This window comes from Ceratina calcarata, unplaced genomic scaffold (assembly GCF_001652005.2).
Source record: "Ceratina calcarata isolate Rehan_Ccalc_2016 unplaced genomic scaffold, ASM165200v1 scaffold250.2, whole genome shotgun sequence".
Classification (NCBI taxonomy): Eukaryota; Metazoa; Arthropoda; class Insecta; order Hymenoptera; family Apidae; genus Ceratina; species Ceratina calcarata.
In genome coordinates this window covers 217,292-230,811 of record NW_017147019.1, presented here as the reverse complement: position 1 = coordinate 230,811, position 13,520 = coordinate 217,292, and the positions used below count along the sequence as shown (strand labels likewise).

The 13,520-nt window shown below is 40.9% G+C and overlaps 1 protein-coding gene across 1 annotated transcript in view; it reads right to left on the bottom strand.

The window, feature by feature from the left end:
* Positions 1 to 13,520, bottom strand: part of LOC108623027 (lachesin) — a 137,127-nt gene that overhangs the window by 9,597 nt on the left and 114,010 nt on the right. Inside the window, exons 4-6 of the mRNA XM_018021271.2 lie at positions 12,273 to 12,458; positions 11,372 to 11,567; positions 8,076 to 8,204 (exon numbers count right to left, since the gene is read on the bottom strand). Coding sequence (XP_017876760.1) covers positions 8,076 to 8,204; positions 11,372 to 11,567; positions 12,273 to 12,458 — 511 coding nt within the window. The remainder of the gene's footprint in view (positions 1 to 8,075; positions 8,205 to 11,371; positions 11,568 to 12,272; positions 12,459 to 13,520) is intronic.

Below are 13,520 nucleotides of genomic sequence, written 5' to 3'. Positions count from 1 at the left end.
TTTGGACGGAAATTGAATTGAATAATAAAATTTTATCACTTATCTAAAATTGCATATATGTATTACGCTTTTACATTTCAGTAAGATTATAAAACGGTTTAGAATGGATGCTCGACGCAGAGGAATGAATGTTTGATTAAAGGTACGCGATAGGAACAATCCGAGTGAAAGCCACCGCGTCAGGCCGGAATTATTTAATACATTCGGTGTGCCAATTAAATGTTTTTCTACCGGGACTCGTAAATCAATCTTTATATCTCGGCGCGGTGCTCGCGCGAATATTCATTTACCTCGATTGCGTCGTTCCGACTCGATGTTTAGATTAATGAGTCGAACGTAATCCAATTTTGTAATTGGCTCGCGTGGAACAGCGATGACATCCAAAAACGCGAACGAAGATGCGCGCCGAGGCAATAAACGCGTGTAAACGACCGAAACGGCAAGTACCTTCACGGTGAAAACTTTTGGGAACCGCGCAATTCGGCTTTATGAACGCGAATCCCATTTATCACAATTATTTTAATGTTTCTTCTGGGATGTTACCTGCTTTCGCTTCTAATTATCCGTTCATTGTAACGTTTAATAAATTGCTTAAAAAAGCTCGAGCAGCTTTGAGGGGATTAGCACGTTATGAGATATTAAAAATGTTGGCCAGTTTAATCTGTGAGTAGATTTTAATTATATCCGAATAATTTACTACTCTGTGGACTATAAAATTAGCCAGAATTAATGTGTACTCTCGGATTTAGTTTAATAATACATTGTATTTCTTTAATAATATATTACAGCTCTCTAGGGTATTTACAATTAATATGTAATTGCTATTATATTTTCATTTTGTATATAATATAATTAAATCCTGTTAATTTCATTTCATATTCATTGCATTAATTCAGTGAAAGAGTATTGGTTTTATGATAAAAACTAGATTAGGTAAACGGATTCGATCTGTATCGAGGAGCGGAAGGTGATGGCACGAGACACAGGCGACAGAGGGCGAACTATCGGCGTTGCCGGCATTCACCGGAAATGTTAGAGGGCTGGGATGGTATTTGGCCGGAGATAGGTCGGCTCGCCGCGAAATAAATCATTTAAATTGGAGGAAAGAGAAATCCCGGCTAATAGCTTAGGATCCCGGGGCCAAAGGCGTGTCCCCCTGATGCGATTGCGGCGATGAAGTAAGCCTGTAAGGCGAAACACTGCGCGGCGACCCCCCTAATAGGTTTCCAGGTCGGCTGGTCAAGCCGCTTTATGTGGTTTCGCCGATGGTGGCCGATCTTCATGATGAGTATTACGCGCTATAATATCAGAAGTTCGTGGTAACCTTCAATAAATCCTTCTTAACTTGTATTACCGGGCAGGCAGGGCCGGGCAGGCAGGGCCGAGCTAACTTGCAGGTATATCGGCCGTGTTCCAAATAATTGTGCCCGTCCTACCGTATTTATTGCGCTCGAGCGTTAGCCGAGTCGCCTCTTCCATTATCAGTTTATAGCTTATTTTGCCCCTTGTTGCAGTCAAAAAGGGATTTTATGATAAGCACTTTAAACAACCTCTGTTACTTTTATTGATCCAGGAAATTCATGAATCTGCATTCCCCTTTCATTTTCACAAAATCCGTTCCGTAAGGGCGGGTGTAATAAATTTGAGAATTTTGCAATTAATGAGTATATAAATCATTGGACGCGAGGCTGCGTAAAACGTGTTAAAACAGCAAATCGTTTTAAGGATGTCCAGCTGGGAATATCGTGCAGCGAAATACGGCTGCCGTGCTGCGCTGCGGCAAAACGCTAGGAAATCCAGTAATAGGTTTCTGGGTTGACTGGCCAAGGGAGCGAGCTGTGGTTTTGCGGGCCCGGCCTCCATTGAAAGCAGAATTCCCTCCGCTTCTCGGCCAAAGGACAGATCTTCCTGCCCTGGCTGCTGGTAATACTATAACCTTCGCGCTTCGGCTGCATCGCCCACTAAACTCCGCAGGGCGTGAATAGACGATTGGTGCGACGTATCTTCGTTCAATTATTGATGGACGGTTTAAAGATGTACCTGGCCACCAGGGCCTCACCACGTTTTGACGCAAATAATCCCCGGGAATAATGTAAATTTCACGTCTCCCCTCGTTTTACGCTTCGTTGGCGCCCTTTCCTTTGCCGGCTGCCAAGTGGCAAATACCTGCTTGCCCACGATTATGTTAAATTCAAACGTCGGACAAAGTATCGTAAAGTTGCGCGTGCTCAACGACGGTTTCGATTTTAATTATGGAACGTGTGCGTTTTAATGTTTTATCAAGGATTTGCTGTGAATTATAGAACAGAAAAATAATTCTATGAAAATAAATTAATCGTTTAAGTGATTAATATTAAAATAAGGGAAACGTTGAATTTGATGCGGAATAACCATTTCATTTGATGATTTTCCAGCTATAATTTTTCTAACCCGAGAGTCATTTCCATTTCGCTTTAAAAAAATTGCATCATAACTCTCGCGTATCAAACAGTATGTCAACAATTCTTGTTTGCCCGCCGCCGTGCCAAAGTGATTGCGCTTTTTAATCGAATAATGAGGATTGCATCCCGACCGATTCCGGGAAAAAACGGTAGTATTCATGGAAAAGGAATCCATCGGTACCGATGTTAGGGACGATAACGTGATCATAAATCACGATAGCCCGGCTAAAAAGTGCGCGGCGTAAAAAGGATGTAAAGCAGAAATCGTAAACTGCAGTTTAACGCGGGAACCTCGTGGGTGGGGCAAAAGGCGACAGGAATCCAATACTATCGTAAGGGCTGCGCGCGTAAAGTTCTTATCTATGGAAACAAGAGGCGAAATTCCAGATTGGTGCGTAGACGATAAAACTTTTAACGCCGTTTGCCAATATTAAATATCTCAATCCAATTAAATTTTTGTGTACTGAAATTTACGAATGGAAGCGTCGATTCTTTAGAAAAAGTTGCATCGATATTTCATTCTTTAGAATAATATTTATCGAGTGTGTACATATAATCCGGTTTGATGGATCTGGTGAACCGCGTTTCGTCCAGGTAAATATTTCACCGGTGAAAGTTTGTACACAGTTTCCGGCGAACGAAAGAGAACTGGCGAAGTTCAATTAAATCCATATTTTAACTTCGCCAAAGTATTTGAATTCCATTCCTTTCGCCTGAACTTGAACGTCGCGCCATGGGGTTCGGCGAAGAATTCCTCTCGCGCAGGAAGAGTTTCAGGATTCATAGAAGAAGTTAAACCGAGTCGCTGCGCCTCGAAACTTGTGTACAAACTACCTTACCCGCTTTTTAGCGGCAACTTTCGCTATAACAGTTGTTCGTAATGCGTTACAGGTATCAGGAATCTCGTTAATACCATCGACCTTGTAAAAGTTTCAACGCAGCCTTCGGGTAATCCAATTATTCATTATTATGTAGACGTAAGATTTATAATGAATTATGTTTACAATACGGTATTGGAAAATTGTTAGCACAACGTAAATTTCTTTATTGATTACTGCAAGCGGGAAAATATATTTTAACAGTTCATACCCGAAGAATTCGCATGTTTGAAACTTTTCTTTCCACGGGATACTTCGGTGGAGAAAATTAAAGGGTTAAATCTACCGATGAAGTAACTGTTCTAGACTCGAAACGTGCCCACCCGCTATCTATCTAGTCCGCTTCACTCGCCGGGACTTAATTTAGATTCGTGCGGATTAACTTCTAACTTTTGACCGGCTTTGCGGCCACTACAAAACTCGTCCTCACGCCACACCTTGTCCAAAAACTTTCACAACGCAATTCGAATATTTTCTGACGAGTAACCTGATCAGTTTCAGCATACCATTACTATACCATTACTAGTAGCATACCATTACTATATGAAATGTCACGAACTACGATATTCAGATTAACAAATTTTACTTGAATAACTTCATTCGTTAGAACATTTTCAATGAATCAAATGACATGTATAGAATCTATTGAAAAGATTGGATTGTCAATAGTGATTAGGGTGGAACGGACACATGTTTGATGAAAAGAAAATCGATAGAGCAAGGGATAGGAATCCAATAGACCTAATAGGCGATGCTAGCCGAGGCTTCGCGAGTCCCTCGCAAATTGAAGTAGCCTCGATGCATCGCGCCGGCTGCATTTATCGCGGCTGTCTGCGTTTATCAAACTGATTACAACTGCCGTAAATCGTTGTCACCGGTAGAACAATTTCGGGCCCCGTTCACCTCTTCTGGGACAAATTGTACCTGGGAACCTTTATTTCCCTGCAATACCGCCCATCCCTAGAGTTTCATCATTGCACGATTGCTTATGACGATACATAGTTGATCGTCAAATTATTCTGTACCAGACATTATTTTACGCGACAACAATGAGATTTATCACGTGAACAATCGTTGACTAATTCGTCGTATAAATGAAACATTTATTATACATATATTTACGCGTTAACTACGACTGTTAACGAATTCGATTTATTTAAGCGAGTTTTCCTAACGTGAAATAAGCTTAGACCAGAAGACATTTGTGGTGGCTCCAGGTACGTTTTCGGACCGTCTGGCAAATAGTTCTCCACTAGACTGCGGTCTCGACGAGCTAAGTACGGTCCAGGAAAAGTAGCACTCTCTTCGCCCATGGTGTTTCTCCTTTAATAAGATAATACCCCATCCTCGATTGCGTAAACTGAAGTAGCAATGGTAATTCATTTAATATTTAGTTAATTAAATAAACCGACACGACCTCGGAATTGCTATCACTTTCCAACGGCGTTTAGAGAGTCTACAATTTATTGGCTAGAGTACTGCACATCGGGCGGGTGAATAATGGAGGGACAGATAACCGTGACATTTATGTAATAAATTAAACAACGGGACGGAATGGAATACCGTATTGTTTCAGTTCTGTAAGACACGCTAATTAAGCAATCGAATTTGTTTGTTGCGGCTAATAAATCGTGCGTAATCAACCGACAATTATCCAGCGCTGCACTGTCGGACGCGGTCGAAGCGTCAGTTATTTCCATTCACACGTTGCTATTCAAGGGCCCGCGTTGCAAACCGAGGGAAGGGAATGGAAGGTGTTGGCAAACGGTTAAGCACGCTTTCTGCGCAATAATGACCAGCTATTGCACAATTGGGAATTACGCGGTGAATTTGAGCCCCTCCATGTTTAATTCAGCGCCCGGAGATTATTAATCTGATTTTCCACTCCTGCGTTACATACTGGATATGTTTAAAATGATGAACGCGTCCTAGACTGTCTAACTGCACAAACATCAGTTAAGTACTTGGATGGTCGGTCTAACTGCATAAACACTAATTAAGTATTTGGTTTCTCGAGTACCTTTTAAAATAAAATAACACTCGCGAGTTTTTTGTAACTAGAATTTCGCCATGTCTGGATACGGGAACCGATACTTTAATCGGACAGCAAAGCAATTTTCTATACAACCCCGACACATTTAATTTCCCCTTTCCACGGAGAGATTACTTCTGCAAACTTTTCTGCCGGGGAACAAAGAGGGAGATTCGCTATCGAGTAGCGAATTAACGAAAAGAAAGAATCTCCCCGGCGAGAAACATCGTCACTCCTTTCGCTCGCGGAGTACACGCGCTATCGCGCTTTAAGGATCGTCGTAACGACTTATCTTCAAATTGCATCGAAATGAAATTTCGCGGCAGCCTTTGGAACAGGCTTGGAAATCGTACTGGAAAACTCGCGTCCCTGCATTTTCCCCTGGTCACGTTTCCAGGCAACGAGCGTCTCGCAACTAGACAGGGGACAGACGATTATCGGTGAGGAAAGGCAGGAGAAGATAAAAGGTGGGCCGACCGTTTCTTTCTCCAAACGAGGCGACCAGGTAAATTTCTTCCTTTGCGTGAGGATGTAACAATCAGTACGAGCCGTCCCGAATCGATCCTGTCCGTCTCTTTGTCTTCACTCTCTCTTTGTCTATCGCACAGTCGATTCCGCGGCCGTCTTCGAGATGATCCGGTTTGTCCCTCGCCTCGTCCCGGTCTCTCAATCGACAATAGCCCCGATCGGTTGAATTTCGAAGCAATAGCTCGCGGACGCAATCGTCTATACTCTATACGGTCTGCGGGCACGGAGCGTATTCAATGAAATTCGATTATCCCGCACGATCTTATCGCTCGAGGGCAGGTGCAAGATCGTGGCCAGCAGCGGATCCAAGCGCAGGTACATCCAATTTCCGGTGAAGAATTACCTCGACCTTCTACGACACAGTCGTAACCGCAACTTAACTCGTACGCTGTACATGCTTCCTTACTTCATAACCCTTTTCGCTTGTCACGATTTCTCACTTCTTTGTTTTAATCGTCCGTTTCCTCCCGGTTTATGTACTGCTTTTATGATCTCGTGTCTGTTGCATTTCTGATTTTCCCATTTTAGAAACACTGTCCTCCATCGTTTGAGCTGAAGACCATAAGATGCTTGTTTATCTTGTAAGTGTATTACAGAATTAGGAAATAAATTATGCACAGCTAGTTAAACAAGTCGCAATCTTTGAAACCTCGTTCTTAATTGATCCTTGATTTTCTATCGAATAAGTGAAAATTTTTATTTGAATCCTCGAGTGGCTATAAGCTATGAAATTACTGAACTCTTTCCCGAGGACTCGTTGCATATGCATACGCATTTCGCTTCCATTTTCACCCATATTCTTGCGCCCTCCGTTACAGCCAGCCGTTGGTATATCGCGTCGGGGTGTAATTTTATTATCTTCCTCTCCTTTCCGAGGCCAGGCCCCTTTCGTCGCGCCGGTTCACGCTGTTATTTAAGTTGCGTTTTACTCCGCTTCCTTTTTGCCTCGCCTTTGCAGCCGACTGCAACTCTCTCTCCGTTATCCACCTTTTCACCGCCTCTTCTCCTTCTTCTTCTTCTTCACCTTCTCTAATACAGATACGAGCTTCCCTTTTGCTACGTTGAAATTATGGAAAGAAGGAGGCGATGGCTATCTCCGCCGTACGTATATTTCTCTCTCCATCTTTTTTTTACTTTTTCTTTGGTATCCAACGCTGTGTACATTTGGTTCGGGATGTTTCTTAAGAACCGCGACTCACGTCGAATAAGACCGCGCTTTACGCGGCTCGCGATTGAGAAGAAACGCTCCCTCGTGCCTAAGTAGCGAGGAATATGCTCGTCCCTTTTTCCCAGGAATTTTATTTCTCTCCCTTTGTCTTATTCATCCCCCGCCGTCAATGATACATGTCGTTCCATACCGTGCCGCGTCTTCAGTTTTAAGAAATTCCTTTGTCTTAAAGCTGTGAGGGGTCGCGGTTCCGCGTTTGAAGAACAAAGGAGCGTAACGCTCGCAGCCCGAAAGACATTGCATTTAGTAGAAAAAAATGTTCCCCATAAAATTTCATCAAACGAAATTGTGATACTTCGTATAAAACGCGATATATGCGCTTATATCATTTCTCCATCAGTTAATTAAATTGGACTTTTGTAAGCTGGTGGAACGTGTGATATTTGTCACGTGTCGAGAAATATTTTTGTCGTGACAATGCGGTAACGCGAATTTCGAAGCGTAGCTATTTTGAATATCGTGGCAGGAAACAAGTTAGAAAGTTCGCATGTGTGCAACGGCGTTGAATACATTACACGTATGAGTGTACATCGCGTGATGCAACTCAATTTACCCGTGCCCGCGCGGAGTCAGCCAAGGAAACAGCTGTGATAGAGTTATTTAAATATTTCAAAATGTTGCTAAGTACAGGGCTACAAATCTTCCCGGCAAATAGGCTGGAACGGATTCTATTTTCTTTTTAAATTCTACAGTTTTTGTATCTCGTTTTACTATCGTAAATATTTATCATCGTATTTTTATTAGAAATATGAATCAAACGAAATGATTGATATTACACTAGTAATCGTGACTGATGTTCACGTAGACAATCACGGAAGAAAGATAATATTTTTAAAATAAGGGGAGAAGCGGATGATGGAATCAGCAGAATCTATCGGTCGGGCTAAGAAGATAATCTTCGGCTGGGGGAGGGAGATAGATCTCTACGGGGCAAAGCACCTAGGGAAACGATATTAGGGCGTACTCACAGTGCACGTGCAGCATCATCCGTTTGCTGACTGTTGGTGGTACTCCGTTACTCGCGATGCATAGGTAGCTGCCCATCTCGCTTCTGGTTACTTTCGACAGAGTCAGCGTTTCACCCGCGGCCATAGACACTGCAATCACATACACCCAAAAGGGATTTAAGATTTCCAAGCTCCGTCTTGTCGATACGAATTAATTATTTCCGATTTTAAGATTTTTAATTGAATCAAGGATTTGGAGAACGAAGAATTTTATACAGATAATTTAACCGGAAACCATTCTCAAAAATGAACTCTACTTTAGGATTGGATCACTCGCACTTGTTAAATATGTATAAAATAGAAATAAAACAGTTAATCAGTTTAAATATTAACTCGTCTTAAGCTTGAGAAATAATCGTTATGGACTGCAAATAGTCGAAGCTCTTCGCTGATTCACTGGAATTTTCAGTTAGATTCTGCAAGTTAGTCGGAATTCCAATAAGGATTAGACGTTTCAATAAAAAAGCTTATTAGATTTATTACACTGTGATTCTTAATTAAAAGTAAGATTTATGTATCATAGTGCAGATAATTTCTAATGTTCGATTATCTGATCGAATCTCGACGTCAATGCGATGGAAAGCTACTTACGCACATCGATTGGCTGATCCTAAATAATCGCACGTGAATAGATTACTATAATCAAACAAGCCGAATTGGATACGGTACGAAGCTTAAGGTCGTCCTTTCAATTCCCTATGAATCGTGTGAGTAGGTATAAACACAGTATTCGTTCATGAAGAAATTTTGTCAGGCGAGCTTGAATTGTTCAACAGCCACGTTTTGTTACACGTGGAAATCAATTTTTAAAGAGTGCGAGTGGATCCATTGGGTACAGCTCGAAAATAATTTTAACTTTGTATATTTAATACTTATATTATTATTATGTTGAATGAAAAATGGTTAACATGTTCCATTTCATGGAAATAATGTATTGCGAACAATAGATTTTAATACAAAGTTATGTCGAATTTGAAATAAATCCAGATATTAAATTTTTACCGCGTGCCGAGCATTTTCGTTGACACTGCTCTTTTGATCCGGGGGATTTTTTTGGAAGTGGCAAAGTTATGATTTATGAGTTTAAACATAGGGGAATACATTGACGAATTGGTTCTAGTCCCGATCCCCTATTTTACGAGTTAGGCTAACTTTTAAAGACAGTTTTACTTCATAGGTTCATCAAAATTGATGCAATCATATATTATATCACTCATTATATGAAATATTCTGTTGTCGACCGGCAGTGCATGATGGAAATGGGTTGACGTGGTTAAAATACTCACTTTTTGTTTTGCTGCCGGACGACCCGGCGCGGGAGATAATATCGGCGCCGTCCTCCCGCTTCCAATTGATGTCAGGTTTTGGATAACCGCGAGCTTTGCATACCAGCTTCGCGGATCCGCCCTCGGGTACCATTAGGTCGTTCGAGGTCTCCTCGGATATTATGTCCGGCGGTATCACCACTTCCAGGAACGCGCTCTGTAAATTCGATGAATCGACGACTCGTTATCCGAGTTTCGCGCTGAGGAAAAGTATTACACATTGCGTCCTCCTTAGATCTCCATTGAGTGTATCTCCATCAGCGACGCAAACCGTATTTATATCAGGATAACTTATAATAACCGAGCTTTCAGTCAAGGCGTATTCAAGAAAGTATTAAGGTTTTGGTATGCTGTCTCCCGGTGAAAGAGATACTATCAATAGCGGTCACGAGTTCACGTTTCGTGAATACTTTTCATCAGTCAGCTGTAATTACATGAATTGCGCAGAAAAAAAGAAATTACTCCATTTAGAAACTCGCATATTGATGTCCGACGTTGAAGTAACACGTCTCCGTTTCGTGATAATAGAGTAGTTCGTAAGATGCTTCGAAATTTTTCTGACGTCTAATGCGATCAATCAATTGATTTTCGTACACAATTCTGTACTTTAACAGAAATATTAGTTGCACGAGGCGCGGAACGAATTTCACTTTAAAATGAATACCCCCGACGGTCTGGCATCGCGTACAATAAAAATCTGACCCGGATCTAGGGTAAAAAGATTCTCTACTCCTCGGACCATTTTCCTTTTCCCTCTCTTACACACGTATACCCGTAGAGCACGCTACGACGTATATTTCGTTTCTTTTTTCTTATCGTGCGCCCGCTATTCCAAAAGGATATACATAGTCTTTCTCCGTACCTGACTCTTCATAGGATTCGTGTTGACCTGACACATATAAATGCCTCGATCTTCTTGGCGTGCCCCGCGAATGTTCAACGTCCACGTGTTGTAGTCGCTGTGTGTTACTGATAAACGCGCGTCGTTCGTGATCACGTGCTCGTGAATCGCCAGGACAGCCTTGGTGTCCGCTTTGAGCCACGCCACCTGGCCTCACAAACCCATTTCTTAACACGTTGGTTACTTTCTCCCACACGGCCTCACTTACTCTTAATAATTCTATGCACAGATTCATTGTTTCAATGCGTTTTAATTCCCTAGACAAACTCACTCGTACGCGTCGCCACAAAAATTAAGCATTCTCGAATTCAAAATTATCATTAGCTCAACTCCGATCATTCATTATACTGATGTTGTTTATTCATTGTTCTTCATTCATATAAACTGCGAATTTTATGCGTTCATAGAAAAATACATTCAATACACAAGGAATTACAGAAAGGATGAATCGTGTGAGTAGGTATAAACACAGTATTCGTTCATGAAGAAATTTTGTCAGGCGAGCTTGAATTGTTCAACAGCCACGTTTTGTTACACGTGGAAATCAATTTTTAAAGAGTGCGAGTGGATCCATTGGGTACAGCTCGAAAATAATTTTAACTTTGTATATTTAATACTTATATTATTATTATGTTGAATGAAAAATGGTTAACATGTTCCATTTCATGGAAATAATGTATTGCGAACAATAGATTTTAATACAAAGTTATGTCGAATTTGAAATAAATCCAGATATTAAATTTTTACCGCGTGCCGAGCATTTTCGTTGACACTGCTCTTTTGATCCGGGGGATTTTTTTGGAAGTGGCAAAGTTATGATTTATGAGTTTAAACATAGGGGAATACATTGACGAATTGGTTCTAGTCCCGATCCCCTATTTTACGAGTTAGGCTAACTTTTAAAGACAGTTTTACTTCATAGGTTCATCAAAATTGATGCAATCATATATTATATCACTCATTATATGAAATATTCTGTTGTCGACCGGCAGTGCATGATGGAAATGGGTTGACGTGGTTAAAATACTCACTTTTTGTTTTGCTGCCGGACGACCCGGCGCGGGAGATAATATCGGCGCCGTCCTCCCGCTTCCAATTGATGTCAGGTTTTGGATAACCGCGAGCTTTGCATACCAGCTTCGCGGATCCGCCCTCGGGTACCATTAGGTCGTTCGAGGTCTCCTCGGATATTATGTCCGGCGGTATCACCACTTCCAGGAACGCGCTCTGTAAATTCGATGAATCGACGACTCGTTATCCGAGTTTCGCGCTGAGGAAAAGTATTACACATTGCGTCCTCCTTAGATCTCCATTGAGTGTATCTCCATCAGCGACGCAAACCGTATTTATATCAGGATAACTTATAATAACCGAGCTTTCAGTCAAGGCGTATTCAAGAAAGTATTAAGGTTTTGGTATGCTGTCTCCCGGTGAAAGAGATACTATCAATAGCGGTCACGAGTTCACGTTTCGTGAATACTTTTCATCAGTCAGCTGTAATTACATGAATTGCGCAGAAAAAAAGAAATTACTCCATTTAGAAACTCGCATATTGATGTCCGACGTTGAAGTAACACGTCTCCGTTTCGTGATAATAGAGTAGTTCGTAAGATGCTTCGAAATTTTTCTGACGTCTAATGCGATCAATCAATTGATTTTCGTACACAATTCTGTACTTTAACAGAAATATTAGTTGCACGAGGCGCGGAACGAATTTCACTTTAAAATGAATACCCCCGACGGTCTGGCATCGCGTACAATAAAAATCTGACCCGGATCTAGGGTAAAAAGATTCTCTACTCCTCGGACCATTTTCCTTTTCCCTCTCTTACACACGTATACCCGTAGAGCACGCTACGACGTATATTTCGTTTCTTTTTTCTTATCGTGCGCCCGCTATTCCAAAAGGATATACATAGTCTTTCTCCGTACCTGACTCTTCATAGGATTCGTGTTGACCTGACACATATAAATGCCTCGATCTTCTTGGCGTGCCCCGCGAATGTTCAACGTCCACGTGTTGTAGTCGCTGTGTGTTACTGATAAACGCGCGTCGTTCGTGATCACGTGCTCGTGAATCGCCAGGACAGCCTTGGTGTCCGCTTTGAGCCACGCCACCTGGCCTCACAAACCCATTTCTTAACACGTTGGTTACTTTCTCCCACACGGCCTCACTTACTCTTAATAATTCTATGCACAGATTCATTGTTTCAATGCGTTTTAATTCCCTAGACAAACTCACTCGTACGCGTCGCCACAAAAATTAAGCATTCTCGAATTCAAAATTATCATTAGCTCAACTCCGATCATTCATTATACTGATGTTGTTTATTCATTGTTCTTCATTCATATAAACTGCGAATTTTATGCGTTCATAGAAAAATACATTCAATACACAAGAAATTACAGAAAAGGAAAAAATGAATTACAGTTTTGAAATTATTTTGTTTTGCATAAAAATGTACAGTGTATTGATATTAGTAATAGTTATCACTTCGTAATGAGCTATACTCATCTGGATTTAATCATGATTAATAAACGTCGAAATTTAATTAATGCTTACAAGAGAAAATTTTATTAACCCTTCAGACGTTCTAGACAATTTTGAATTGTCCTCATTTAAACCAGGTGTGCTTTCGAATAGGAAGACGTATAATGCCAAATAAGCAGGGCCCGCTTTGAATTCGAGCATGCCACGTTTTTGTCTTAGAAATGCTGCGTTTTAATTAACTTGAACGTAATAAAGATAGGAAGTTCATATACTTGTGGAAGGATCTAATGAACGCTTCACACGCATAGGAAGCAAATTATTTTGTTTATCTTTTAACTACTTATTAACATTTCCTTTCTGGTTACAGATACTTCTACAAGTTTATGTGATAAGTTTCTTAACGCCTCTTAATAGATATAATTACTAACTTTCCCGTCTTACGAACTTTTCATCAATTACATTATCTAATTGCTTTTTAGATATATGATAATTTATATTTTATTTTTCCTGTTAATATACCTATTAGGAAATATTTCATTTCTGTTTTTGCACCGTCGCACATAGCTCAGATTGAATTTTGAAAAACGAAGTGAAAGAATCCTGTACTAAATGATTGGAATTCTAAAGTACCTATGACCTACGCTATCAACGATGTCTATTCTCTTCAAGCTAATAACTGTCTCCTAATT